Below are 26,635 nucleotides of genomic sequence, written 5' to 3' on the forward strand. Positions count from 1 at the left end.
CACCTCCAGAACTCTCGGCCTCAGCAAGACCTCCAAACACTCAGGCCTAGGAGAGAGCTCGCAGAACTGAGCCCAAAGAAAACCATGCGCATTGGACAAGGCGGCGGCTTCAGAGCTTCTGATACTAAGCAGTCAACTAGCTCCAGGGACCCTACGCACGAGCAAGGTTGCATTTCTCTGAGACATCTGTGGCTGCCGTTTTCTTCAGTTTTCAAGGCATTTGGAAGCTGGAGAAGGTCAAGAGCTGCCACAGACCAGAGCCCAGGAGAAAGGCAGGATGTGAGAGAGACACAACTCCAAACTCAAAGGTCAATCAGCCTAACCGATCAGAAGGCACTCGGAATGGAGAACTGGTGAGAACCCCCAGTGGTCTTTTCCCAGAGTCAGAGGCCACTGTCCTCCCACAGAAGCTCCCGCCCTGGGGCCAGCAGAGGCGGAAAGGATGGAGACTCATGTCCAGACCACAGAAAGAACTCTCAAAGCTTCATGGTGACAAAACAAATGACCCAATTTTTTTCAGAAGCAAAACGCTTTTTTACAAACACTTCACCAAACAAGATCTGTGGGTGTAAAATTCGTACATGAAGAGATGCTTGACATCATTAGACATTAGGAGAATACAAATTAAAATCACAAGGAGATCCTGCTACACACCTCAGAACGGGTAAAATTTAGAAGACTGACCATAGCAAGTGTCGGTGAGGATTTGGAGTGCAGCAGGAGTCCCGCACTCTGCTGTCAGAGATGCAGTGGCGGGGCGCCTGGGCGGCTCAGTCCTTAAGGGTCTGCCTTCGGCTCAGGTCATCATCCCAGGGCCCTGGGATCGAGCCCCGCATCAGGCTCCCTGCTTCTCGGGAAGCCTGTTTCTCCCTCTCCCGCTCCCCCTGCTTGTGTTCCCTCTCTCGCTGTGTCTCTCTCTGTCAAACAAATAAATAAAATCTTAAAAAAAAAAAAAATGCAGTGGCACCCCACTTTGGGAAAGTGGTCAGCAGTTTCCTCAGATTTATTTATTTCAGAGAGAGGGAGAACACAAGCAGGGAGGGGCAGACGGAGAGGGAGAGAGGGAATCTCAAGCAGACTCCACCCCTGGCACAGAGCCCAAGGTGGGGATCAATCTCACGACCCTGAGATCATGACCTAAGCCGAAATGAAGAGTCGGGTGCTGAACCGACTGAGCCACCAGGCTCCCTAAGGTCAGCAGTTTCTTAAACAGTTAAGCCAACAGGTCTACCACATTAGCCGGCACTGCCCTCCTGGTACTTGCCCTTACAACCGAGAAAAGCAAGTGTCCCCACAAAGCCTTGTCGACGAATGTTCATGGGGGTGTTCCTCGTCACAGCCCCAAACTGACGATGACGGAAATGCCTGTCCGCACAGGAATGGATAGACAGACTGCGGTCCACCCACACGGTGGAATATATGCAGCAATAAAAAGAAACGGGCCACCCCTCCATGCAACAGCGTGGATGAATCTCAAAGTGACCATGCTGAAGGAAAGAGGCTGGCCAAAAAAAAAGCACATCCTGTGTGGTTCCATTTCTATAAAATTCTAGAAAATGCAAACTGATCTCTAATGACAGAATATAGTAAGTGGCTGCCAGGGCTTCTCCAGAGGTAGAAGAGAGCTCCTCACGTGAGGGACACAGTCGTTACCTTGACTAGGGTGATGGTTTGCCAGGAGTGTACAGATGTCAAATTCATCAGATTACTTTAAGTATGTGCTGTTATATTAATTATACCTTAACAATTTAAGTAAATAAACATCTCTCCCACCCTACCCCCGCTGTTGCCTTGCGGAGAATCCCAGGTTGGTGGCAAACACCTTGGGTTTCTACTGTAGCCACTGGCCCTGGGAGAGTTTACTGAACTCAGCCCATTTCTCTGAGAGGTGGCGGCAACTGTACCCAAGTCCCCCGGGCTGCGCAGTCCCTATGCTGGAAGCATGCTGCCCCCAGCATCTCAGCACAAGTTCTGTGCCCGCAACCCCCAGAAGAGTGGGAAGGAGGCCTCACTAAGAGCCCTACCCACCCAGCACAATCCGGTCCCACCATAGCACGGATCAAGGGCCTCTTTCATACCCAGAGGACTAGCAGTGAAGCCTGAAGCGGGCAGATGAGCAGGTCCTGAGTACTTCTCCAGAATAACCGAGAGCATGGGCCAGTTGCCAGTGTGGCCATCTGAGTCTCACGGTGCCAGGGCTCGCTCTCACACTCCCCTGAATGTTAAGGAGGCTGCCCTCAAAAGACAGTCAAGTCAATGGCAGTGGCTCTGGGGAGAACGGACCTCAACAGAGAAGGGACCAAGGTGACAGGGGAGTGACCCTCTCAGCCTCTACAACCACAGCCCCACCCAACACACTGGGCATCAAACGGCCCATGCCGCTGGGCACAACTCACAGACCACACTGGCAGATGCCCTGAAGAGGCAGTAAGGAAATGCCCACGGTGAGTGGGCCCAGGAGACACAGGTCTGGGGTCTAGTTCTGGTTGTGCCACACCTGCCACTGTCCCTAAGTCAGCCACCACACCCCCAGGGTCTGTTCTTCACCTGCAACATGGAGGTCAGTGCGGAGCTGAGAGGTCCCAGAAGCTGGGACACTTCACCTTGTCTCCTAGGCCCCCTTGCCCTAGAAGGCCTGGCAGAATGAGCTCCTGCCACTGGCCAATGAGGGACCCAACCAATACATGGTTAAGAGAATAAAGTGACAGGACACCTGGGCGGCTCAGTCAGTTAAGCATCCGCCTTCAGCTCAGGTCATGATCTCGGGGTCCTGGGATCAATCTCCGCATCAGGCTCCCTGCTCAGCAGAAGTCTGCTTCTCCCTCTCCCTTTGCTGCTTCCCCTGCTTGTGTTCTCTCTCTTTCATAAATAAAATCTTTAAAAAAAAATAGAACTCCTAAAATTCTACAATAACAACCCAATATGAAAATGGGCAAAAGATCTGAACAGGCACTTCATGAAAGAAGACAGAGATGCCAGATAAGCACGAGAAGATGCACAGCTTCATAGGTCATTAGGGAATTGCAAATTAAAGCCACTACACACCTATCAGAACAGCCGAAGTCCAGAATGCCAACAAAACACCACATGTTGGAAGGATTCATTGGTGGGAATGCAAAAAAGGTGCAGCCACTGTGGAAGACATTTTGGCAATTTCTTACAATACTAACTGCATTCTTTAACCGTATTCTATTCTATACTGTATTAATTATATAAAAATAAATGTAAAAATTTAGTAGGTACATGGAAGCAATTAAAGCAAAATCAAGTAAAAAAAATTCTTGTTGGGTATGGCTGAACTAAGAATATAAGTAATATGTTTTCCATAGATGCAAAGTCCGCAACACAATATTACCAAACCGAATTTAACAATACACTAAAAGGGTCAATAACCACGATCAAGTGGGATTTAATCCAGGGATGCAAGGTGATTCAATATCCACAAATCAATCAATGTGATACATCACATTAACAAAATGAAGGATAAAAACCAAATGGTCATCTCAATAGATGCAGAAAAAGCATCTGACAAAATTTAACATCTGTTTATGATGAAAACTATCAACAAAGTGGGTATACAGGGAACATATGTCAACATAATAAAGGTCATATAGGACAAGCCCACAGCTAACATCATACTCAACAGTGAAAAGCTGAGAGCTATTCCTCTAAGATCAAAAACAAGACAACTCTCACCAAAACAAAGTATTGGAACTCCGAGCCACAGCAATCAGACAAGAAAAGGAAATTTTAAAAGGCATTAAAATCAGTAAGGAATAATAAAACTATCCCTATTTGCAGATGACATGATACTATATATAGAAAGCCCTAAAGAGGGGCACCTGGGTGGCTCAGTCAGTTAAGCATCTGCCTTCAGCTCAAGTCATGATCCCAGGGTCCTGGGATCAAGTCCCGCATTGGTCTTCTTGCTCGGCAGGGAGCCTGCTTCTCCCTCTGCCGGCCACTTGCTTTCTCTCTCTGAAAAATAAATAAATAAAATCTTAAAAAGAAAGAAAGAAAGAAATACCACACAATCCAGCAATTCCACTTCTGGGTATTCACCAGAAGAAAATGAAAACACCAATTCAAAAAAGGTATGTGCACCCTGATGTTCAATTCAGCATTTTTTACAACAGCCAAGATTTGGAAGCAAGTGTTCATCCATAGCGGAATGGATAAAAAAGATGTGTTACATACACACACATACACACACACAGAGGAATCTCAGCCATTAAAGAGAAAAAAGTCTTGCCATTTGTGGCAACATGGATGGACCTGGATAGAGGGTATCCTGGTAAGTGAAATAAATCAAAGACAAATACTGTATTTTACTTATATGTGGAATCTAAAAAACAAAACAAAACAAAAACAAATAAAACAGAGTCATAAACACAGAGAACAAAGTAGTGGGGAGGTGGCGGGGGATGGAAGAGGTACAAACTTCCAGTTATAAAATAAGTCACAGGGATGTGAAGTACAACATAGGGAATATGGTCAAAAATATTGCAGTAGTGCTCACTTCGGCAGCACATATACTAAAATTGGAACGATACAGAGAAGATTAGCATGGCCCCTGCGCAAGGATGACACGCAAATTCGTGAAGCGTTCCATATTTTTTGGAACACTACATCAAAAACTGATGATGTAATGAATGGTGATTAACATAACAATAAAAAATTTTAAAGAAAAAAAATATTGCAGTAACTCTGTAAGTGAAGCACGGTAACTACACTTCTCGTGAGCATTTTGTAACGTATATAAATGTCAAACCACTAAGTTGTACATCTGAAACTAATGTAATAGTGGGTGTCAACTATACTTCAATTTAAAAAAAAAAGAATATTAGCAATATGCTTCAGATGCCGTGGGTTAATCAGACAACTTCAGGCTGGCTTGCGGGTGTCCCCACCTCTAAGGGCCCAGTGTTTATAAGGCACAAGACATGAGCAGGGCCGGGGGGGGGGGGGTGGGTGTCAGTCTGTCATTCAGGGAGGGAGAGTATCAATCCAACAGAATCTGGTTTCCTGAGACACTGAGGGACTCCAGAAAGCATTTTAGCCATTAAAGCTCTGGATTCCAAATACAAGGCACATCTGAATGACTACAGCAGCCACACAGCAAAGAAACACACAAAGCAAGTGTGGCATTTACTGAAAACTATGGCCACCCACCCTTGCTCACCCTGATCATTTACAAGGCTAAAGTTCCCACCTGCTAAGTGACCAAAGGGTAATGAAATATTTAGCCGGCTCAAGAAGAGACTGGAATTGGAAGCCTGGGGACTTTCAACAGGTGGAGAGAGGGAGCAGCCTCCATCTGCAGCACGTGCCCTACGGATGGCTGGGGGGTGCCAAGGCAGGCCAGGACACAGGTTGAGGAATCAGAAAACACCGCCGACGCATTCCCCAGTACCCCCATTCCAAGTGACAGCAAAGCACATATACCAGGTGCACTTCGAAGACCCACCTGATAAATCTTCTGGGGGCAGGTATTTTAGGCAGGATCTTCTCCCTGACCCAGGGCGAGCAACACCCTGGCCTTTGGGCCATTAGGGCACACACTTTCCCTGAGGCTCAGAGAAGTTCTCAGCCTCATGCTGAGTTTGGGAGACACATCACGTCTTAGACTGTTAATACTACCCATTCATAAACCAAAGTCAGCACCAGGCCATGTCTGGGGCAGCTGGTGGACTGGAGCTTGGAGGGGCAGCCATCACCTGCTCCTCTCTTGAGCAGGCGATGAGACACACAAAACTCAGTGTTGAGAGACCTAGGTTCCAGTGTTCACTGTGCTGACCACGGGCAGGTCACTCCTGCCCTCAGTTTCCCTATCTGTAAAACCAGGGAAGGGGGCCTCTGCCTCCCTGGAGCTGAGAGCTGAGTGAGGGTGAAAGGTGCAGATGGGAGCCAGGGCAATGTCTCAGAATGTGCGTGCTGCCCCCCGTCAGCCATTAGGAGGCTTTGTTCCACATCGAGAGGGTGGGAAAACTAGTTTTACAAAAGCAATTCTTTCTCCCTGTACATCACCTCCCAATCTGAGCACGACCTCCCCCATTTGGATTAAAATTCTGATTTGCCTGACACATCTGATGTCCAGTTAAACGTGCTTGCAGGGCCGTGGTGCCCACTCAAGGGCACGACTGCTACAGGCAACCTCCCGCCTCCCAGGGTTTTAAGGACACTTTCGATGGCCAGTCATGCCTGCTGGATCTGGCTACAGCAAGACAGAGCCTCAGGGAGGACATGCATGGCACCAAGGGGTTCCGGCGGTCCGGCATGGCCGTGGAAGGTCTCCAGTGGGGACCTGCCCCACAGGAGGCCTGCATAACAAGCCCGCCACCTGCCCTGGGACAGGCAGGTCACAGCACACTGCTGCCGGCGGCGGGGGGGGGGGGGGGGGGGGGGGGGGCGTGTAAGGAAGTCAGAAAGGCCAGAAGGGGGCGGGGTTGGTGTTGTTCCGGGAGGGGAAGTGGGAAACATGCAGACCCAGCCTCAGATCCTACACAGCCAAGAAGAGGCTCGGCCCACTGCTGAAATGAAACCACCTGGCTGATGAACACTCTATGTTCTGTAGGGCACAACTTTTACCACCGGTGGACCTCTGCTTCTGTCCTCAGGGTCAGGGACGAGACGGGGGTGTGGGGCAGGTTTGTGGCTTCGGCCTGGGACCCAGACAAGTACCTCGGACTCACAGAGGCCGTCCCCGTCTGGAGAAAGGAGTGTGTCCACGTCAAAAGAACAAAGCTGGGCCCTTACCTCACACGATCTATGAGGAAGAACACAAAATAGGTAAAGCCCTCAACAACAGCTGAGACTGCAGAAGTCTTGAGAGAGAACATACGGGTAAAGCTCCACGACCTTGGATCTGGCATTGGTTCCTTAGATCTGACAACGAAAAGCACAAGCAGCCGGAAAATAAAAAACATAAATTGGATTACATCAAAATTCAAAAATTCTGTGCTTCAAGGCATAGCATCCAAAGTGCTGAGAGAACCCACTGAACGGAAGAAAATCTTTGCAAATCATGATCTGAGGAGGGACTTGTATCTAGAATACAGAAAGAACTCTTACCACTCGATAATAAAAAGACAAAGAAGCTAAATGAAAAACAAGTAAAGAAACTAAATAGACCAAGATGTACACGTGTTTGGCAAGCACACAAAAAGGTACTCAACGTTATCAGTCGTCAGAGAAACCAAATCAAGGCCACAGTGAGATGCCACTTCACGCCAACTAGGCCAGGAAGGCTGCAACCCAAGAGGCAGCTCCCTAGCACTGAGGAGGATGGGGGACCCCCTGCCCCCTGCACTGCTGGAAAACACAATGGTGGCTCCTCCAAGCTTCCACATAGAGTGACCCTATGACCCAGCACTCCACTCCCAGATGGGCTGGTTTTCCTCACACCACCTCTGACACCCAGTGTGTGGTGGGTTTTTCCCGGCTGGGTGTCCTACAATTCTGTGCAGTTCTGACACTAACAGCCCGGAGTTAGCACAGGCCCCAGGTTCAAGGGCTCAGGCCTGTCCCCACTTCGATGCCACTCTCAAGCCCCAGGCCACCTGTACTTCTGACAAACTGGCTCTAGAAATTGGGGTTCCCATAAAAACCTCCTCCGGTTGGATAATTTGCTGGAGCGGCTCACAGGACTCAGGCAAACGCTTTATTCACATTTACTGGTTTGTTATAAAGGATACGGCTCAGGCACAGCCAAATGAAGAGACGCACAGGACAAGGCACGGGGTGGGAATCAGGCACACTGCCCTTTCCACACCTCCAGGTGTCCAGCAACCCAGAAGATCTCCGAACTCCACTGCTGGGGATTTTTATGGAGGTCCCATTATGGAGGCACTGGTGATTAACTCAACTTCCAGCCCTCCCTCCCCCACCTCCAGGTAGGAGGTGGGGCTGAAGGTTCCATCCCTCTAGCCCGGCCTGGGTCATCCTGGCTACCCGCCCCCATCCTGAAGCTATCTAATGGGCTCCCAGCTACCACTCATCTCATTAGCATACCAAAGACTACTATCACACAGGAAATTTCAAGTGTTTTAGGAACTCTGTGCCAGGACCCAGGGACAAAGACCAGTATATATTTCCTATTAAGCCACACTAGGTATACACTCGAGAAATAAAAATATATGCCCACACAAAAACTTGGACAGGAATGTGCATAGTAAAATTATACACAGTAGCTAAAAGGTGGGAACACAGCAAATGTCCATCAACTGATGAATGGATACACAAAATGTGGTATGTACCCCTACAGTGAGTTCTGAAGGAAGCACCAACACCTGCTACTACTTGGACGAACCTTGAAAACAGGATGCGCTCAGTGAGAGAAGCCAGACACAAAACACCATGTTGCATGAGTCTACTTATTTGGAATGTCCAGAAGAGACAAACCAATAAAGAATAGAGATTGGGGGGATTAATAAATTAATAAAAATGTATTAAATTAATAAAAAATGAAAAATAAATAAGCCTCATTTAGAACGGAGTCGGGAGGCCAGCAGGGGACGCTCTCACAGCCGACAACTGGAAACTTGCAGACCCATCAGGAAGAGCGATCCCCACAGGTCCCCCTACACCACCCCAGCAGGAGGAAGAAAGGCTCTCCTGCTCCAGCAACCGCGGAACCCGTGAGAGACTGTACAGCCAATGAGAAGCCACTACACTTCCAACTCCCAGTACACTCCAATGGGCTTCTGGTTTACAAGAGCCCTCCCTGCTCCCTCCTTCCCTCTATAAAAGCAACTTCTTTGTTCTCCAGACTTGCCCAGGGTTTCACAGGAGCTTGCTTGTTCCAAATTGTAATTCTCTGCTAGTCCCGAATAAACCCATTTTTGCTAGTGAAATTGTACACTTCAGCGGATGAGTCACGTGGAAACACAGGTTTCATGTCAATAAAGCTGGTACAAAGAAGGGGGGTGGAATACACCCACTGAACAAAGTTTCTGTAAAGTTTGATATAAATACAGGAAGGCCACGGAAAGCAGCACAAGGGGCGCCTGGGAGGCTCAGATGGTTAAGCGTCTGCCTTCGGCTCAAGTCATGATCCCGGGGTCCTGGGATCAAGTCCTGCATCGGGCTCCCTGCTCCTTGGAAAGCCTGCTTCTCCCTCTGCCTCTCTCTCTCTCTCATCTCACATGAATAAATAAAAAAAAATCTTGAAAGAAAGAAAGCAGCACAAGGTTACACTGCTGAGGATGAGCCCATCATGCAAGCACAGCTCCCCCTGCCCTGTACAAGCCTGCCGGTCCAAAAATCACAGCCTGACCCCCTGGCCCAGGGGACAGCAGAATGCACACGTCCCCAGACTCCTTGGCAGCGTGTGCCCAGGGAGTGATGAACCAGCACAGCTGTTAGCAGGCACAGCACTTGAATCTCCACACCTGCCTCAAGCCCTCAAAGGTGCCTGCTGCCCAGAGCCCGCCAATCCTGAAAGCCTATGCCTCCGACAAAGCTCCGGAGTGGTCCCTGGGCTTCGACTGGTCCCTGGCCAAAAAACATGCTAGGTCTCCACTTCAGATGAACACACAAGTGGGTATGCTCAATTAGGCAGTTCACTGAACACCGAGCATTCCATTTATTAACAATAAATCCTGGGGCACCTGGGTGGCTCAGTCGTTGAGCATCTGCCTTCAGCTCAGGTCAGGATCCCAGGGTCCTGAGATGGAGCCCCACATCGGGCTCCTTGCTCGGCGGGAAGCCTGCTTCTCTCTCCCCCACTCCCCCTGCTTGTGTTCCCTCTCTCTCTGTCAAAAAATAAATAAAATAAAATAACAAACAAACAATAAATCCTGAGTCATGCAGCCGAAGGCTCAGTCTGACCTACACACTGGACACCAGAGTGGAAGATGCCATCGCTGTGGGCACAGAAATGTCCCTGTCATCCTACCTTGCAGTGACACAGGGTCGAGACAGCAGATCAGACCTGGTTTCAAGAGCCTTCATGGAAACCCAGCATCTCTCCCTGGGACGCTGGGAGCTCCTGGGCCCCAGACGCTTCCAGGTGGCTGCCTGCCTGGCAAGCGCCCGGAGGGGGACAGCACAGACAAGCAGCTTCATTTTGCAGTAAGTTTGCCCCGTTGCCAGCACGAGGCTAATTAGCAGCCTCCAGTGCCGTCTCTCCAGCGGGCCTGACCCCCACCCCCTGCCCCAGAGCCCTCCCTACAGGTCTCCCTTTCCCGGTAGCCTCCCCCGGGGATGCCCCTCCTCTGTCTGCCCACGTCAAACTGGCAGTTCTCCTTCCGGGAGTGCCTCACAGGATGATTCTCTGCCAATTCCAGGGATGCAAGGAATTCATGGCTCGGCCTGAAGTCATCGAGCTCAGCTCTCTCCTAAGCAAAAGAGGGCTGCCGACACAACAGGACCACAGCCCATCTGTGGGACAGCAGTTTTCCTAAAGGGAAAACACATGAAGTGGAGTCAAGAGGCTGCAGGGGAGGCCACTCCACGACAATTACAGTTGCCAACAGAAGAGTCATCCAGGGAAGAATCATCAGATGAGGGCTTCAACAGAAAAAGATGCGCACTGCATCTTCCACAAGGACGCGACCCACCCCCCTGCACCTCAGCCAATGAGAAGCCGTCATCACCCTGAGCTCTCGCTTTTCGGCTTTTCTCGGCGGGGGGGGGGGGGGGTCCTCCCCCACCTTCTCTGTGAGATAAGGCTCCTCTCCTCTGTTTGCTGGGCTTGCCCACGGCTTTGCCACAGCCTGCTTGTCCCAAATAGCAGTTCTCTGCTCTTCCCAAATAAGCCCATGTTTGCTGGTAAAATAATGGACTTTTTTATTTTTAAGGTTACCATTACTTGGTGATCAGAAATGGGATCCAGAGGAGACCCCCAACAACTCCGAGGCTGGTGGACACACAGGTGCCGATGCCCAAGGCTCACTGGCTCACTGCTTTCTTGCTGACCCTGGATAGTGAGGGCAAGTGTCCTCCTGCATCTCAAGCTCCACCGTCTTTGTGTTTGAGCTCTCCTGGCTTTATCCAGAATCTATTTTAGGGCTTTGGCCTTTCTGTGAGAACTCACTCGTTTGCCCTTTGGTCTGACTTCTATTTGGAACCAGGCTGTTCCTGTTGAAAGTGTGCTGTGTAGGAATTTTTCCTTCTGCTCTAGAGACAAACCTCTAAGAAATGGGATCCCAGTATCAAAACTGGGGGCGCTGTCCCCCACTTGTGGGACCACAGTTGGTTTTATGTTGAAAAACCATGGTCCCTCCTCATGCACACTTCTAACTAAATGGACTGACTTCACCAAATGTAATTTAGAACTTCAATGGCCATGATGGTGGACTTTTGATCTCCCCAAACTTACTTTCTCAAAACTAAACTGGACAGCCATGGCTCTGAAACTGTCAAAACTGAATGGGACGCCTCTTTGGATTGGTATTATCGTCCAGGACTGCCAAACAATAAACAACATGGTTATCTCTCGGCACCCTGTTGCTCCAAACCCCTGTATATTACTGACATCCGTTCCCAGAGAAAGCAAGTTTTTTCACTGCACTTGATCGATGCAGTGCATCTTCAGCATTGCAGTTAATAAGGAGAGACAATTAACTTTTTGCTTTCACTTGGGAAGAATGTAAATACATCTGAACAGCAATGGCCCAAGGTTTCACACATGGTCCTTACTTTACACAAATCTCAAAATCTATTTGGATGAAATAAAAATTTTCTGTAGGCTCTATTTATTATAATACATAGATGATTTGCTTCTCCACTGCCCTTCTCAAACCTCTTCACAAGAAGACGGCATCCACCTGTTATCACTTTTGGCCTTAAAGGGCATAAAATCCCCAAAGAAAAATTGCTGTTTGCTCAAAACAGGTTTGATACTAGGAAACCTGATCTCATAACAAGAACTACGTTAGAACCCAGGTAGGGTTCCTGAACTTCCCAAAACCCAAAACTAAGTGCCAGCTACAAAGTTTTCTTGAATCGGCTGGCCAGTCGAAATGGGATTCCAAAGGTCTTTCTTGTGGCTCAATGTCTACATGCTTTACTAAGAAAAGGAAAGATCAAAGGCTCCTGGCAGGCTGAGTCAGTAGAACATACGGCTCTTGATCTTAGGGACATGAGTTCAAGCCCTACGTTGGGTGTAGAGCTTACTATAAATATAAGAGTAAAAATTAAAAAATGAAAGAGGAGGAAGACACAACTTTGGGGACTTTTTTTTTTAAAGATCTATTTATTTATTAATTTGAGAGAACGAGAATGAAAGAGAGAGAGTACATGGGGGGGGAGGGTCAGAGGGAGAAGCAGACTCCCCGCCGAGCAGAGAGCCCGATGCAGGACTCGATCCCGGGACTCCAGGATCATGACCTGAGCCGAAGGCAGTGGCTTAACCAACTGAGCCACCCAGGCATCCCCAACTTTGGGGACTTTAAAGAGCCTAATAAGACCCCTGCCCTCAGACATCTTAATTACTAACTTCCCTTTTTCCTCTGTGTAAATGAGAGTGAAGGGAATGCCTTCAGAGTCCTCAGCCACAAAAACACAGGGGCCGTCATCAACCCACAGGGTATATAGCCAACAACCAGATCCTGTGGCCCAGGGAAGTCCCCCTGGCCTCACAGCCATTCCTGCCACCAACTACCCTGTTAGTTCAGGGCACTGAGGAAATAACCACGGGATCCCCTTGAACCATCCCTGTATGGTAAAACCATGCAAGGGTAAAACCGCAAGCATTTATGCCAACAGTTGGCACACCATGGCTCATGACTTTGGAATGGTTAACAGTGAGGTTTCCTTACCTTGAATGGGAATAGAATTAAAAATGGCTCCCATCGGGCTCCTGGGTGGCTCAGTTGGTTAAGCATCTGCCTTTGGCTCAGGTCATGATCCCAGGGTCCTGGGATTGAGCCCCACATCGGGCTCCCTGCTCAGTGGGGATTCTGCTTCTCCCTCTGCCCTTCACCCCCCTTGTGTTCGCTCTCTCTCATTCTCTCTCAAATAAATTTTAAAAATCTTTAAAAAAATTTTATCAGATGCCACACTTTTGCTGGCTGCTTTGGCTATAATCAAGGCTCCTGGGCATTCCAGACACAACTCCCTGGAGACCAAAGGAAACCACCTCACTGATATTTCTGCCAAAAATGATGCTGTCAAGGAAACCCACAGCCGAATCTCTGTCGGGGTCCAAAAGGGATGTTGTTCCAAATGATAATTTGGAAAAATCAACAAGAGATAACCCAACAATTGGCCCCAGAGAAGGAAAAACAGTATTGGAAACCTAATCATTGTTGGCTCAGTAAAAAGGAAGAACTCTGGTTTGCACCCAATAACAATCTGGCCCTGCCAGAAATTCTAAAATTCCCACTGCTTACCTCTGTACATGCATTAAACTGCTGGTCTACTGACAAAATTATAGTGTTCATGAACCACTATTGGTGAAGAAATATTAACAGTCTGCAAAGACAAAGAGTGCTTATTTCACTTACACACCTGTCCAAAGTGCAGAAAACCTGGTCACACAAACGGATTTTACAAAGCTTTCCCTGTCTCATAGAACTGTCAGTCACAATTCGTATATTTTCTCACTGGCCTGAACCTTTCCCTTATAGGCAGGCCACTGCTTCTTCTGTGGTTAAAATTCTGTTCAAATAGGGCGCCCGGGTGGCTCAGTCGGCGAAGCGTCTGCCTTTGGCTCAGGTCATGGTCCCAGACTCCTGGGATCGAGTCCAGAGTCCCGCGTCAGGCTCATGCCCCTCCCCCCACTCGTTCTCTCTATCAAATAAATAAATAAAATCTTAAAAAAAAAAATTCTGTTCAGAAGGATTATCCCTACCTGAGTAACTCCTATCAGACTTCATAGTGATCAGGAAACCCATTTTACCAGTCAGGTGCTTCGACAAGTCTGTGCTGTTTGGCTAGTTTTAGAACAATTTCAGTGTGCATACCACCCTCAATCCTCAAGGTTAGTGAAACACACTAAAGGCACTATGAAGACTCAATTGGCAAAATTTGTAGAGAGCTTCCAGACACCTTGGCTGAAAGGATTGCTGTTGGTCCTTCTAAATCTCAGACTGACACCCTTTGCAACATGTAGACTCTCACCCTTTGAGCTAAGTCACAGGTCATCCAGGGCACTTGGCCCCTGCCTCCTGTCCATAGTCGACAAAAGGAGATACATTACAATATTTTAAAAGCCTAATTGCATCTGTTAAAAATAACCAGGCCAGGGGCGCCTGGGTGGCTCAGTCGGTTAGGCATCTGCCTTCGGCTCAGGTCATGATCTCAGGGTCCTCTGAGATCGAGCCCCACACCGGGCTCCCTGCTCAGTAGGGTGTCTGCTTCCCCCTCTCCCTCTGCTGCTCCCCCTGCTCATGTGCTCTCTCCATATATATATATATCTCAAATAAAAAATAAATAAATAAAATAACCAGGCTTTGGTAGGGGACATCCGGCTGGCTCAGTTGGTGGAGTGTGTGACTCTTGATCTCGGGGTTGTGGGTTCAAGCCCCCATTGGGTGTAGAGATTACTTTAAAATATATTTTCAAAAAATTAAAATAGGGGCACCTGGGTGGCTCAGTCGGTTGAGCGTCTGCCTTTGGCTCAGGTCGAGCCCCATGTTGGGCTCCCTGCTCAGTGGGGAGTCTGCTTCTCCCTCTGCCCCTCACCCCACTCGTGCTCTCTCTCTCTCTCTCTCAAATAAATGAATAAAATCTTTTTAAAAAATAACCATGTTTTGTAGAGCAACCTTTTCACCATTCATTCCCGGAAGACCTTAAGTATCACACCTTGCAACCTGGAGATTTCGTCTGTTGGATGATACACCTCCACAAAGACTCTTCAACCTTGCTGGACATGCCCTTTCCAGGCACTGCTAACCAGCCCTTGCGCCACCAAACTCCAAGGAATAGCCTCTTGGATTCATAGGACACATTTAGGGGAAGCACCAAACCCTGACCGGCCCCACACACCGGCTGGTGACTGAAAGCAGGGGCTTCCCAGCCGTGAAACAGATGACATCAGACAGCTTTCCTGAGATGTCCAGACCAGGCCTGGGTGCCTTCTTCATGCTGTCTGCATCCACTCTTAGTTTCATGGAAAGAAAATGCCCTCATCCGGGCGCCTGGGTGGCTCAGTTGGTTAAGCGACTGCCTTCAGCTCAGGTCATGATCCTGGAGTCCCGAGATCGAGTCCCACATCAGGCTCCCTGCTCGGCGGGGAGTCTGCTTCTCCCTCTGACCCTCTTCCCTCTCGTGCTCTCTATTTCTCATTCTCTCTCTCTCAAATAAAAAAATAAAATCTTAAAAAAAAAAAAAAGAAAAGAAAATGCCCTCATCCACATTTCCCCAGGCTCCTGCAAAAAGGGGAAACCCTTTTTTCTTTTTTTGATTATGGCCTTTTTCAGAAACAGGCTCATCATGATCCCGTGACAAATTAGTTTTTCACTTGCTTTTTCCAAAGGATTAGAAGGTTCAAGAGTCACAAAAGTCTTTCATCTGAACTATTATTTGACTCTGGGTTCTTATCCAAATTCACTATCTCTGAATTTGAGATCTTACAGGCTGTCTTACTGGATAACATTTGTTTTTGCAAACCGTTCTTTTGAGATAACAATACTATTTTAGTACATCTTTGAAGTTTTACTATTTTTGCAAAAAGTTCATTAGCTATTGCTTCATGCTTAGACCTGCACTGTGTCTTCCCAAATGTCCTAGGTTCATTCTCTCAGCGTACTCCAGTGGTATGCACTATTCTGCTCTCGTTGCCACTCTCAGCAGGGACTTCCAAGAGGCACACATGACTCTGGAGGGAGAATTTTTTTCCTCCAAGTCAGAATCAGTACCAATAAATATTTTCAGTTGGCTACTGTCAGATCTCGAGTCCTGGTATGGAACCACCATACAATTTGGAATTGTTATGTTACTTCTTCTGTTGTATAAATATTTTAAGTTTTGTGGTTGGTTGCCTGTGAAACTTTTGTAAAAATGACGTACCCAGGAAGGAGCTGATCTCCAATGCTGTGGTCTTGATAAATATGTAGTATAGATGGGAAGTGCCTGGGAGTCCTCCCTTCTGACCTTCCTCGTTACTCAAATATGGCCTTAAGGGGTTTCCAACTGCCACACGATTCCCCTCCAATGTAGGACATGACAACCAGGAAAGGTCTTTCCTGGCACTGAGGGACAAAACCACTGAATAAGGGGCGTCTGCGGGGCTCAGTCAGTTAAGCGTCCAACTCTTGATTTCAGCTCATGTCATGATCTCAGGGTCCTGGGATAGAGCCCCGAGTTGGGCTCTGCGCTCTGCAGAGTCTATTTAAGGATTCTCTCCCTCTGTTCCTCCCCTGCTCAAGCACTTTCTCTCTCTCTCCCTCTTCCTAATAAATAAATAAATAAATAAATAAATAAATCTTTTTTTAAAAAATGGGGGCACATGGGTGGCTAGTCGGTTAAGCAATCGACTCTTAATTTCGGCTCAGGTCACGATCTCAGGATTGTGAGGCAGAGCCCTGTATCAGGTGCTGCACTGGGCATGAAGCCTGCTTGGGATTCTCCCTCCCTCTCCCACTGCCCCTACCCCCCACCAAAAACCCAAAAACAAAACAAAAACGGCATGAAAATGAATAAAGTAGAACACTACCATCAAAAACTAATGATGTAATGTATGGTGACTAACATAACATAATAAAAGAAAAGAAAAAAGAAAATTAATAAAGTAAAACCAAGTGGAGTCAGGAGGCTAGAAGGGTGAGCCATGCCACTCAACGTCAGTTCCAGGAAGTGTGAAATACAGACTCCCAGAGAAGAATCATCAACAGGAAAGGACCATAAACTAAGGACCCCAACAGGAAAAAATGTACATTGAATTTTCTACAAAAAAAAAACAACTATTCCTGCAGCTCAGCCAATGAGAAGCTGTCATCACCGAGCTCTCATTCAGAATCACCCCTCCTGACTTCCCCCGTCTTCTCCATAAAATAATGTTCCTCTCCTTTGTCTGTTGGGCTTGCTTATGGTCTTTCCATAGCTTAGATGTCCTGAATTGCAATCCTGTTTTTCCTGAATAAATCCAGTTTTGCTGATAAAAAACTTTCATTTTTAAAGTTAACCGGAGGACGTGGGTAGGACTGTAAGCGACACACCCAAGATTCCCATCTCCAGGACCAGCCGTCAGTCCAGACCAGGCTCCAGCAGGGTGAGCAGCTCCACCTGGGCTGGAAGGGTCTCTGCATGGCAGGTGTCAGGAGGGTTGGGAGTCTGCCAACTAGCACAGGGCTCCTGGCAGCAGGGTAGCTGAGGAAAGAGGACGCAAGAACACAGTGGAAAATTCCCATCCCTACTTCAGACAGTGGCCCTCGAGCCCCAGTGGAGCACTGAGGAAGATGCAGATCCCTGGCCCCCGGGGCCCCCATGATGCAAAAGCTGTAGGTTTGGAGTAGGGACTCAAGAGGCTATTTGTCTTTTCCTTCCTTTTTTTTTTTTTTTTTTAAGATTTTATTTATGGGGGCCTTGGGGTGGCTCGTTCTGTTAAGCGTCTGCTTTCAGGTTGGGTCATGATCCCAGGATCCTGGGATGGAGCCCCACATCGGGCTCCCTGCTCAGCGGGAAGTCGGCTTCTCCCTCTGCCCTTCCCCCTGTTTGTGCTCTCTCTCTCTCTCAGATAAATAAAATATTTAAAATTTTTTTTTCACTTATTTTAGAGAGAGAGAGATGGAATGCAACCAGAGGGAGAGGAAAATTATGTCCAGCAGACTTGCCACTGAGCACAGAGCCCAACTGGGGGCTCCATCCCAGGACCCTGAGATTACCACCTGAGCTGAAACCAAGAGTCGGACACTTAACCAACTGGGCCACCCAGGCGCCCCGTCTTTTTATTCTTTATTGTGGAAAACATCACTTACAAGAGCAGAGAGAAGGAAATGAATCCCGGAGTCCCCACCAAATAGCTCCACTGGTCAACTCTGGTTTCAGATGATCGGTTTCCTCTCTGTTCCCACCCGCTCCTCCACTCCAGATGAGTTTAAACAAATCTCAGACATCACAGCTTGGCATTTGTAAATATCTCAGCATTTCCTCTAAAAGAGAAAGACTCCGTTTAAAAACAGAACCACAGGGGCGCCTGGGTGGCTCAGTCGTTAAGCGTCTGCCTTCGGCTCAGGTCATGGTCCCAGGGTCCTGGGATCAAGCCCCACATCGGGCTCCCTGCTCCGCGGGAAGCCTGCTTCTCCCTCTCCCACTCCCCTGCTTGTGTTCCCTCTCTCGTTGTCTCTCTGTGTGTCAAATAAATAAAAATCTTTAAAAAAAAAACAGAACCACAAAATAATTATCCCACCTAAAATATAACACCAATTCCTTGGTGTCATCAAATACCAAGTAAGTGTTCAAGTTTCCCCAGTGGTGTCCTAAAAGTTTTGAGATCCACATTTGTGAACTGTCTTCACAATCACCAACAGCTGGAAAGATCCCAGATGTTCTCTGACAGGCGAAGAGAGAAACAAAGCGCAGGTAACACAACTAGGCAGTGAGAAGAACGGACACACAGGAAGTGGTGCTCACAAGCAGAGTTCCAGGTGTATGATTCCACCCATGTGGAATTGTAGAAAAGGCAGAAACCAGAGTGATACAAAGCAGACCTGTTTACCAGGGGTTGGGGTTGGAAAGGGACTGACCAAAAAGAGGCAGGAAGGAACTGCTGGGGGTGATGGAAACGTTCTGTGTCACAGTTGTGGTGGTCATTCTGCGGATGTACGCATTTGCTAAAATTCAGCGAGCAGTGCGCTTAAAATAGGTGCATTTGATTGTATGTACATCATACCGTATAAGGTCTTTTTTTTAAAAAGCAGAACTACAATGATCTCATCTTTAAAAAACTGTAAATTCCTTAGTGTCTTTTAAGTTTCAAAGGACTATTCAAGTTCCCCCCAAGTGTCTCATTAATGTTTTAAAATCTGCATTTTGTTGATTTTCTACTTAACTGTAATTTGCCTGCAGAAAATGTGCATTTGTAACAAGCTTCCTCAGTTATTTGGACGTAGGTGGTCCGTGGGGGCGGGGGGGGGGGGTAGCCATATGTATCCCACTCCCCAGGACACCTCTGGCAGGGAGTCCCCGTGGACCTGGAGGCACACAGTGCGCCCCGCCTGCAGAAGCCCCCAGTACAGGGCTGTGAACGTCAATCAAAGACCTGGTTTAGAGTGGCGTCAGGCGGCCGGCAGGGGGAGCTCTCACACCCTGCCGCTCGCGTCAGCGGCCGGGCAGCCGGGAAAGGCGGCAGCTCCTTGCAAGCGCTTTAGCGCCTACTGTACCACCCCAGCAGGAGGAAGAAAGCTTTCTTCTTGCCCTGGCAACAGCCCAGCCAGTGGGGGTCTGTCACACCTCGGCCAATGAGAAGCCACTATACTCTGAACTCCCAGTTTGCTCCAATAGACTTTTTGTTCATAACCACCTTCAGAACTTCCCCCTCTCCGATATAAAACAGCATTCCTCTTTGTTCTCCAGGCTTGCCTATGGTTTTGCTGTAAGCCTCCTTGCCCTGCAATTCCTGAATAACCCCTCCCTTTTTTTTTTGGCTGGTAAAATAACTGGCAGCTTTATTTTTAAGGTTAACAGGAAAAAGCTACTTCTGGCCTGACTGAAACCAGGGAGCTGGTGGACTGTGGTGCCAAGTCCAAGGCGATGCCAAGCTGCCTGGCCCACTTACAGGGGGAGGCTGGACAGTGGGTGAGCAACAGCCTACCCACCTAGAGGCTCCCTGGGCTGCAACGACTGCGCCTTTTTCCAGGGCCTCCCTATCCTAGCAAGAAGGGAGGCAGCACTGTGCACCGTTCTATAGAATGTTCCAGAACATTAGCTCAGGGTATGGTCTCTGTAACTCAGATTCAATGTTTTTATTAATTCCACTGTAAACCCAAAGACAGAGCCCAAGGGGAAAAAATTCTAATCCATTAACATACTAGAATTTAGGTCCCTTCCACTAACATTTTGGCTACTAGATGCCAGATCTACCAAAAGCTGTATCTCCTGGAGGCCAGGCAATATCTCAGGCATTCTCAGCACACAACAGTGAAGAAAGCAATCCCTAACCTCAAGACATTTCCTAGCAGATTTGCATCTAAGAGCATGCAAACAAAAAGCCCCATGGAAGACCTCACACACTTACCTACAAATAAATGACTCCTACATTATCTGCCCTGGGCAAAGTCCGCCTCCATTAGGTAGGTGGTTTGAGAGCCAACTGCAGTCCCCAGGGAGCTTCTGAAACCATTAGGAAATCCTTCCTCTCCCAGGCCTGCCATAAATTCCAGTTTCTTATCCCTCTACAATACTACACTGTCCCATAATGTAGCCACCAGTCACAGGAGACTATGTATGTTTACATTTAAATTAAAAATCCAGTTCTGGGCGCCTGGGTGGCTCAGTCGTTAAGCGTCTACCTTTGGCTCAGGTCATGATCCTTGGGTCCTGGGATCGAGCCCTGCATCAGGCTCCCTGCTCGGCGGGAAGCCTGCTTCTCCCTCTCCCGCTCCCCCTGCTTGTGTTCCCTCCCTCGCTGTCTCTCTCTCTATCAAATAAATAAATAAAATCTTAAAAAAAAAAAAATCCAGTTCCTCCATGTCTGGCCACATTTCAGGCACTCAGTGGCCAGTGACTAGTGGCTACCGTATTGGACAGTGCAGACATGGAGCATTTCCATCAGGGCTCCACAAAGCCCTATTCTCCAAAAACCTATTACATGACATGTCCTTCAACTTTATTTCAACAAACACTCAGGGGCTTCTGCTAGGGGCCCACACTGATGCCATGATTAAGCCTCACAACCAAATATAAACTTCAGCTTGAAAGGCAGTGGAAAAACCACAGCAACAGGGACACTGGCAGGGAATAATCCACCAGGAGCCTTCAGCTCCTGGTCAAGGTCCAAGGTCTGCCCTTCACCAAGACCTTAACCTCTGAGGACCTCGTTTTCCCCATCTGTAACATAACAGAGCTAGACTGGAGGGCTTCTAAGGGTCCTTTCAGGTCTAACATTCTAGAACTCTGAACCAAACAAGTAAAAATGTAATTTGCTAACTAAACGTTAATTAACATTACTTAAACCAAAGGAAATAAAGCAAAATAACCAAAGGAAAAATGCTCTTCTGAGACTTTAAATGCTGTCCGGGCACCTGCGTCATAGGGCTGGATCAAAAAGAGGTGGAGACAGCACCCCACGGTGGCCTGACTATCCAAACTTCAGGTTCTCAAAGTTAAACTGTTCTCTTTGTGAGCTCACATTCCCTTTGTGAGCTCACTTTTATAACTGCCCAGCACTGCGCCAAAGATTTTAATCACTAAAGTAGGCATTATCACCTCCAATTCACAAATAAGAGAGCTGAGGCCCAACCAGGTTAAGGAACATGCCGGAAACCACTCACCTATGAGAGGCAGAGCTAGGATTCGAATCCAGGCCCCTCGGCCTCTTGAGCCTGTGTCCCACTTTTTGGACAAAAAGAGCTTTATTTACTTACAAGGTGCCAGCCATTCCATTCCACCAGGCACTAGATACACTTTCTTTAACACTTGGAACAACCCGGGAGAAAATGGGACACTGGAAAGCCAGGCAGCTTCCAAATGGGTGGAGGTTGAATTCGTTTTAATGCTAATGTTTAGTTAGCTGATTACATTTTTCCTTGTTGGACTGCGGGGCTGGTTCTAACCACTGCCTTCCCCAGCCTTTAGAGCCCCATCCCTTCAACACCTCCTTCCAAATCGAGAACATGTGACCACTCTTAATTATCTAGGATGGTGTAGGTTCTGGCATCCTTCCCTGCTGGACTGTGAGCACCCTGAAAGTGGGGACCAAATTTTCCATGTCAGTCAGTGTCCCTCTATGGCACTCTGCTCCTTCACAAGCCAGTGAAACTTGTTAAATTCATGGGCCTGGCTGTCCTAGGCCAAGAGGCTCCTCTTTCAACACGGGGTATCAGCTCAGATGTCCTTAAAGGGCTCCCTGCCCTGGTATGTCCACTCTCCAGTGTCCTGGGGTTTCTCTGGGCCAAGCCCTTATGACCACGGCCCTCTCCACAGCCCCGCCCTGACTCCCTTCGGCAGGAGCGCTGGGCACCAGATGCTCACCTCAGCCAGGCATCCTGCCCACCTGTCTCAAGGCCACTCAGAGGTAATATGCAATTGTGAATATGCCAGAGGCAGCACGGTACACACCCAGGGTGACCAAAAGCACACACACATAAGCGTAGATTGAAATCAGTATCTTCTTTTTTGGGGGAGAGTGCAGTGGAAAATCCACAGGTCTGGACACAAATGACCTGGCAGGGGCTGCCTTCAGGCTCTTGTGGCTGGATGACCTTACAGAGACATTGGGGCTCCTAGAGCCTCAATTTCCTCCTCCAATTTCCTTCCTCTCTTCACAATGGTGAGACCCCTGCCATCCTCCCTCCCAGGGAAGTTGGGCAAACCGAATGAGAGGAGAGATACACAGGCCCTTTGCAAACACTGAATGCCAAGGTCACTTGGCCAATACAAGGCAGAGCCTGATCCAAGGCCCTGACTCCAGGCCCGTCCTTTTCCAACTCAGTTGCTTCTATTATTTTTGCCCTGGAACTCGGGAGTTGGTGGGGCCATGACCACCACACAGCCAACAAGGGAACACAGCAAGGTTCCCCTTAAAAATCTCCTCTTCCTAGAAAACTCAAAACTGACCTTGAGGTCAGGAAAGGCTTCTGACCCGGTCAGAAGTGAGATGGAGTCAAGGCACCCCGTTGATCCCGCACTTACTATACACACCCAGCCATTGCCTTTTCCAAAGAGATGTCAACATCCACGGGAAACCAACCTGGCTGGGACCCAAGGTCAGTGTGATGCCCAGCCCCATACCAGGAAGCAGCTCACTCAGTGGTGCACCAGGCAGGACAGCCCTGCTGCAGGCCCCAGTCCTAGTGCGTCCTTCCCAGACTTCTTGCCCTTACTCATTACTCAGCTCATGCTCAAATACCAGCGTGCCTGCTTCTGATTCTGCCCAAAGGGATGAAGAGTAACCTTGAGGCTGCCCTCAGCGCTCCAGTGGGAAATAAGCCAGCTCATGATCTCCAGCTTGCTCTGGCGGCCTCTATCTACCCACGGCCCATGGAGGAAGGTAGGAAGGTGGTGGGAAGAACCCTGTGTCCCCATCGTGTAAAATACTTCCAGGCTCAATGGTGCAATAACCCGTCAGCAGGGAAGGGTATTTTCTGCTCTTCCAGTTAACACCGTTTTTACGCAAAAGCCGAGGCAGTACACTGAAGGGAATGTACCTCTGCAGCCCCCGCCCACTCGGGTACCCACCCAAGGGCTCGCAGGGCGAGCTGGTTATCTGCGCCCCACCTCTCGGGGTACCGGGTTGGCGATGCAACAGCGCCCGAAGAACGCCCTCGAATTAGGGGGTCTCAAATGGAGCCGGGCTGGGGCTCGGGAGCGCTCGGGCACGGCGGGGCGGGGCGCGGCGCGGGGGATGCGCACCGACCCTGCCCGGAAGGGCGTCGCGCGGATTCCTCCCGCAAACGGCCTGCGTGGCCGCTGCGCCGTCCCCGGGATGCGCCAGGGGCCGCCGGCGCTGCGGAGTCCGAGGCGCATCCCGGCTGCGGCGGGTGAGCGGCGAGCCGGAGAGGCCGGGCCGGGCACCCGGCTGGGGCGGCGGTGGTTGGGGGAGGGCGCGGAGGGGCGCTGGCCTGGGCGGGCCGGGGCGGGCCCGGGCGCTGACTCGGCGTCCTGGCCTCCCGCCGCGCCGCGCGCCCCGCTTACCGGCAGATCTGGATGGCGGACGGGGTCTCGGCGGCGGGGCCTGACATGCCGGCGGCGGCGGCGAGCGGCTGAAGGAGAGCGCAGGTGTCTGGCAGGCCTGGCGCGGAATGAATGAGCCCGGGCGGCGCCATGGAGGGGGAGGGAGGAGGCGGGGCCATGGCGCCGGTGGGGCGGGGCCTGAGTGCCGGCGGCGAATCGAACGCGGCCTCCTATGCCGGCCCCGCCCCCACGCGCCCCGCCCCTCGAGCCGCGGCTGGCTCCCCCGGCGTCCGGTTCTGGCTACGGCGGGGCGCGGTGGGGAGCCGCTTCTAGAAGGTTCGGCGGCTGTTGGGCGGTGCCGACGGGGGGCGGCCGCGTGGATCAGCCTCGCCCCGCGCGGCGCGTGTTCGTGTGGGGCGTTCCGGCCGCCCGCGCCCGGCGGTTGCGGGTCACAGCGCCCCGCGAGGCGGCTGCGGCCCGCGTGCGGCAGAGAGGCCTATGGGGGTCCGCGTCCGGGTGTCGCCTTCTCGAATCAGCCATGACAGGAAATTGGAGGCGGTTTCCCGTAAAAGAGCATTTACGATCGAGCTGCCGTGTGTTGTGCCGGGAGGCACGTGGATGCGCGGAACCGGGAGCCCGGAGCCGGCCGCCACGCAGTGTTTCTAATGCAGCCGCCGAGCTTGCCTGGGGATCTGCCTACACCGCCCGCTGCAAACCGCCTCGGGGTTCCTGCGGAAGGACTTACCGGGAGCGCAGAGATTTTGCTTGGGGGCTTGCATGCTGCAGTAGGAGCCCTAAAGATGCTGATCTGTTACATTGCACACCGTATGCTCTGCCATGGAGCCCAGGTCAAGTCGGGGTCACAAAATATGCCCAAAATACACCAAAGAGGAAAAAGGTGATTGCTTCTACATGCCAGAATTACAGAGAGCTTTTTGCCCCGTGTGAGATTTGCCTTTTTCCAATTTTTCCATTTGTTAAAATGAACATAAATTGCTTTTGTAGTCAGATTTTTTAAAAGATTTTATTTTTTGACAGAGAGAGAGACAGCAAGAGAGAGAACACAAGCAGGGGAGTGGGAGAGGGAGAAGCAGGCTTCCCGCGGAGCAGGGAGTCAGAGCCCCGCATCCCAAGACCCTGGGATCATGACCTGAGCCGAAAGGCAGCTGCTTAACTGAGCCACCCAGGTGCCCCTGTAGTCAGATTTTTAAAAATCAAACGAAACCCACAGAACTCAAGCTCTTCAGTGAAGTTTGAAAACCCATTTATTCTAAACTAAATAGCTCTGAAGGAATCGTGCCTCATCCTGGTCACTCTTGCATTACCACACCCAAGGAGGCTGCCCAGATCCCATCTATGGTTTAACATTATTGCACTAGAAATTTTGTTTTGTAGCGTGAACTAAATCGATGCAAGCATCAAGGGTCACCAAGCGTGGTTAACCACCACCTCTTCCCAGGATGGGTCCCAAAGTTGATGGATTTCTTACGATGGGACCCTGGGAGCAATAACCAGCTTTGGAGCCTTAGGCAAGGCAGTTTCCTCATCGGTTCATTGGGAGTAATACCTTTCTGACCTTACACAAGAAAAATGAGGTAATGAATGTAAGGGGCCTACCACATTAATATTAGGCCCTTCTTCCTCTTTGTTCTCACCTTTCCTGCTCAAATGTTAGGTTTCTCTAAACAGCTCTTCCCACGCAGTCAATGCAATGGAATAAGGATTTACAGAAGCCCTGCCCTATTTGTATAGGTTGGAGCATTCCCATGAAGTTGGATACATTTTTGTTCTTCAAAAAGCTCCAAATCTGGGGCTCCTGGGTGGCTCAGTTGTTAAGTGTCTGCCTTCGGCTCAGGTCATGATCCCAGGGTCTTGGGATCAAGCCTGGCATCGGGCTCCCTGCTCGGCAGGAAGCCTGCTTCTCCCTCTCCCACTCCCCCTGCTTGTGTTCCCTCTCGCTGTGTCTCTCTCTGTCAAATACATAAATAAATAAATAAATCTTTAAAAAAAAAAAAAAAAGCTCCAAATCTGATTGGGAGACAAATTGGGGACACAAGCCTGGTTGTGACCACATGCTGAACCAAATTCCTAGACCAGGGAATGGGGCGAATGCTTCAGGAGTAAATAGCCCAGTCCTTCCCAAAGGGGGACAGAAAGATCTGGAACAACATCTGTACCTTTGGGAAAGGGTGTGGCTCTGCTTTGGCCAAAGACAGCACGTCAACCTCCAAGTGACAGCTCGTCCCATAGCCAAGGGAGCCTGCGTCCTGGTTCTGCAGAGAAAACGGTGCTCTGGGATTAACCACTTGTCTGTAATTGCCAGTTGCTTATGCCCTTGCCCAGTGTTCAAGGTCAGCAGTGGGGGTGGGGAAGGGCAATCCCATAGCAAAAACATCATGAATTGTCTTTATACAGCGCTGATGGATTTATACTGGTCTCTCACCTTACAGTCTCCCTCGCACCTTCCCACTTCGGGATTTTTTTCCTACTTTCTCCCAAAGTTGCTGGGCCATTTCTGTCCCTGTGTTGCAGCAAAACTTCTCAGAAGAGCTGTTTATATATACGCCCTCCGTCCTCTACCCACCCCCCTTTCTCTTTTGAACCCGTTCCATCTGGGTTTTGTCTCTGCAGCTCAATTTATCAAGGTCACTAATTCCAAGTTGTTAAATCCAGTAATCCGTTGTCAGAAGTCATCTCTCTTGAAACGCTTATTCCTTGCCTTCCAAGATGCCACGCTCTGCTATTTTTCTGGCCATTTTGCTCAGCCTGCTCTGCTGGTTCTGCCCCAGGGGAGGCCCAGAACTCTCCCCTGAATTCTGGACACATGTGTCCTCTTGCCTGGGCCACACGTCACCCCAGTTGTGTAGTAGGCATCTCATGCTCCCCCCGAAATTGCTGCTCACGGTCTTCCCTGTTGGAG

The 26,635-nt window shown here is 49.5% G+C and overlaps 1 protein-coding gene and 1 non-coding gene across 3 annotated transcripts in view; one reads left to right on the forward strand and one right to left on the reverse strand.

Moving 5' to 3' along the window:
• The window catches only part of ACOT7 (acyl-CoA thioesterase 7), a 107,742-nt gene extending 83,764 nt beyond the window's left edge, over positions 1-23,978 (reverse strand). The window contains exon 1 of one of the 2 annotated variants that reach the window (XM_027570381.1): positions 23,737-23,978. In XM_027570381.1, coding sequence (XP_027426182.1) covers positions 23,737-23,894 — 158 coding nt within the window. In that variant the 5' untranslated portion in view covers positions 23,895-23,978. Of the gene's footprint in view, positions 1-9,895; positions 10,160-23,736 lie in introns of those variants that run through there. The other variant, XM_027570379.2, reaches the window with a different exon arrangement.
• LOC113917115 lies at positions 4,512-4,618 on the forward strand. The gene has a single exon (XR_003518130.1). It is a non-coding gene; the product is annotated as a U6 spliceosomal RNA (small nuclear RNA).
• Positions 23,979-26,635: the final 2,657 nt, after the last annotated feature.

Source organism: Zalophus californianus, chromosome 4 (genome assembly GCF_009762305.2).
Source record: "Zalophus californianus isolate mZalCal1 chromosome 4, mZalCal1.pri.v2, whole genome shotgun sequence".
Classification (NCBI taxonomy): domain Eukaryota; kingdom Metazoa; phylum Chordata; class Mammalia; order Carnivora; family Otariidae; genus Zalophus; species Zalophus californianus.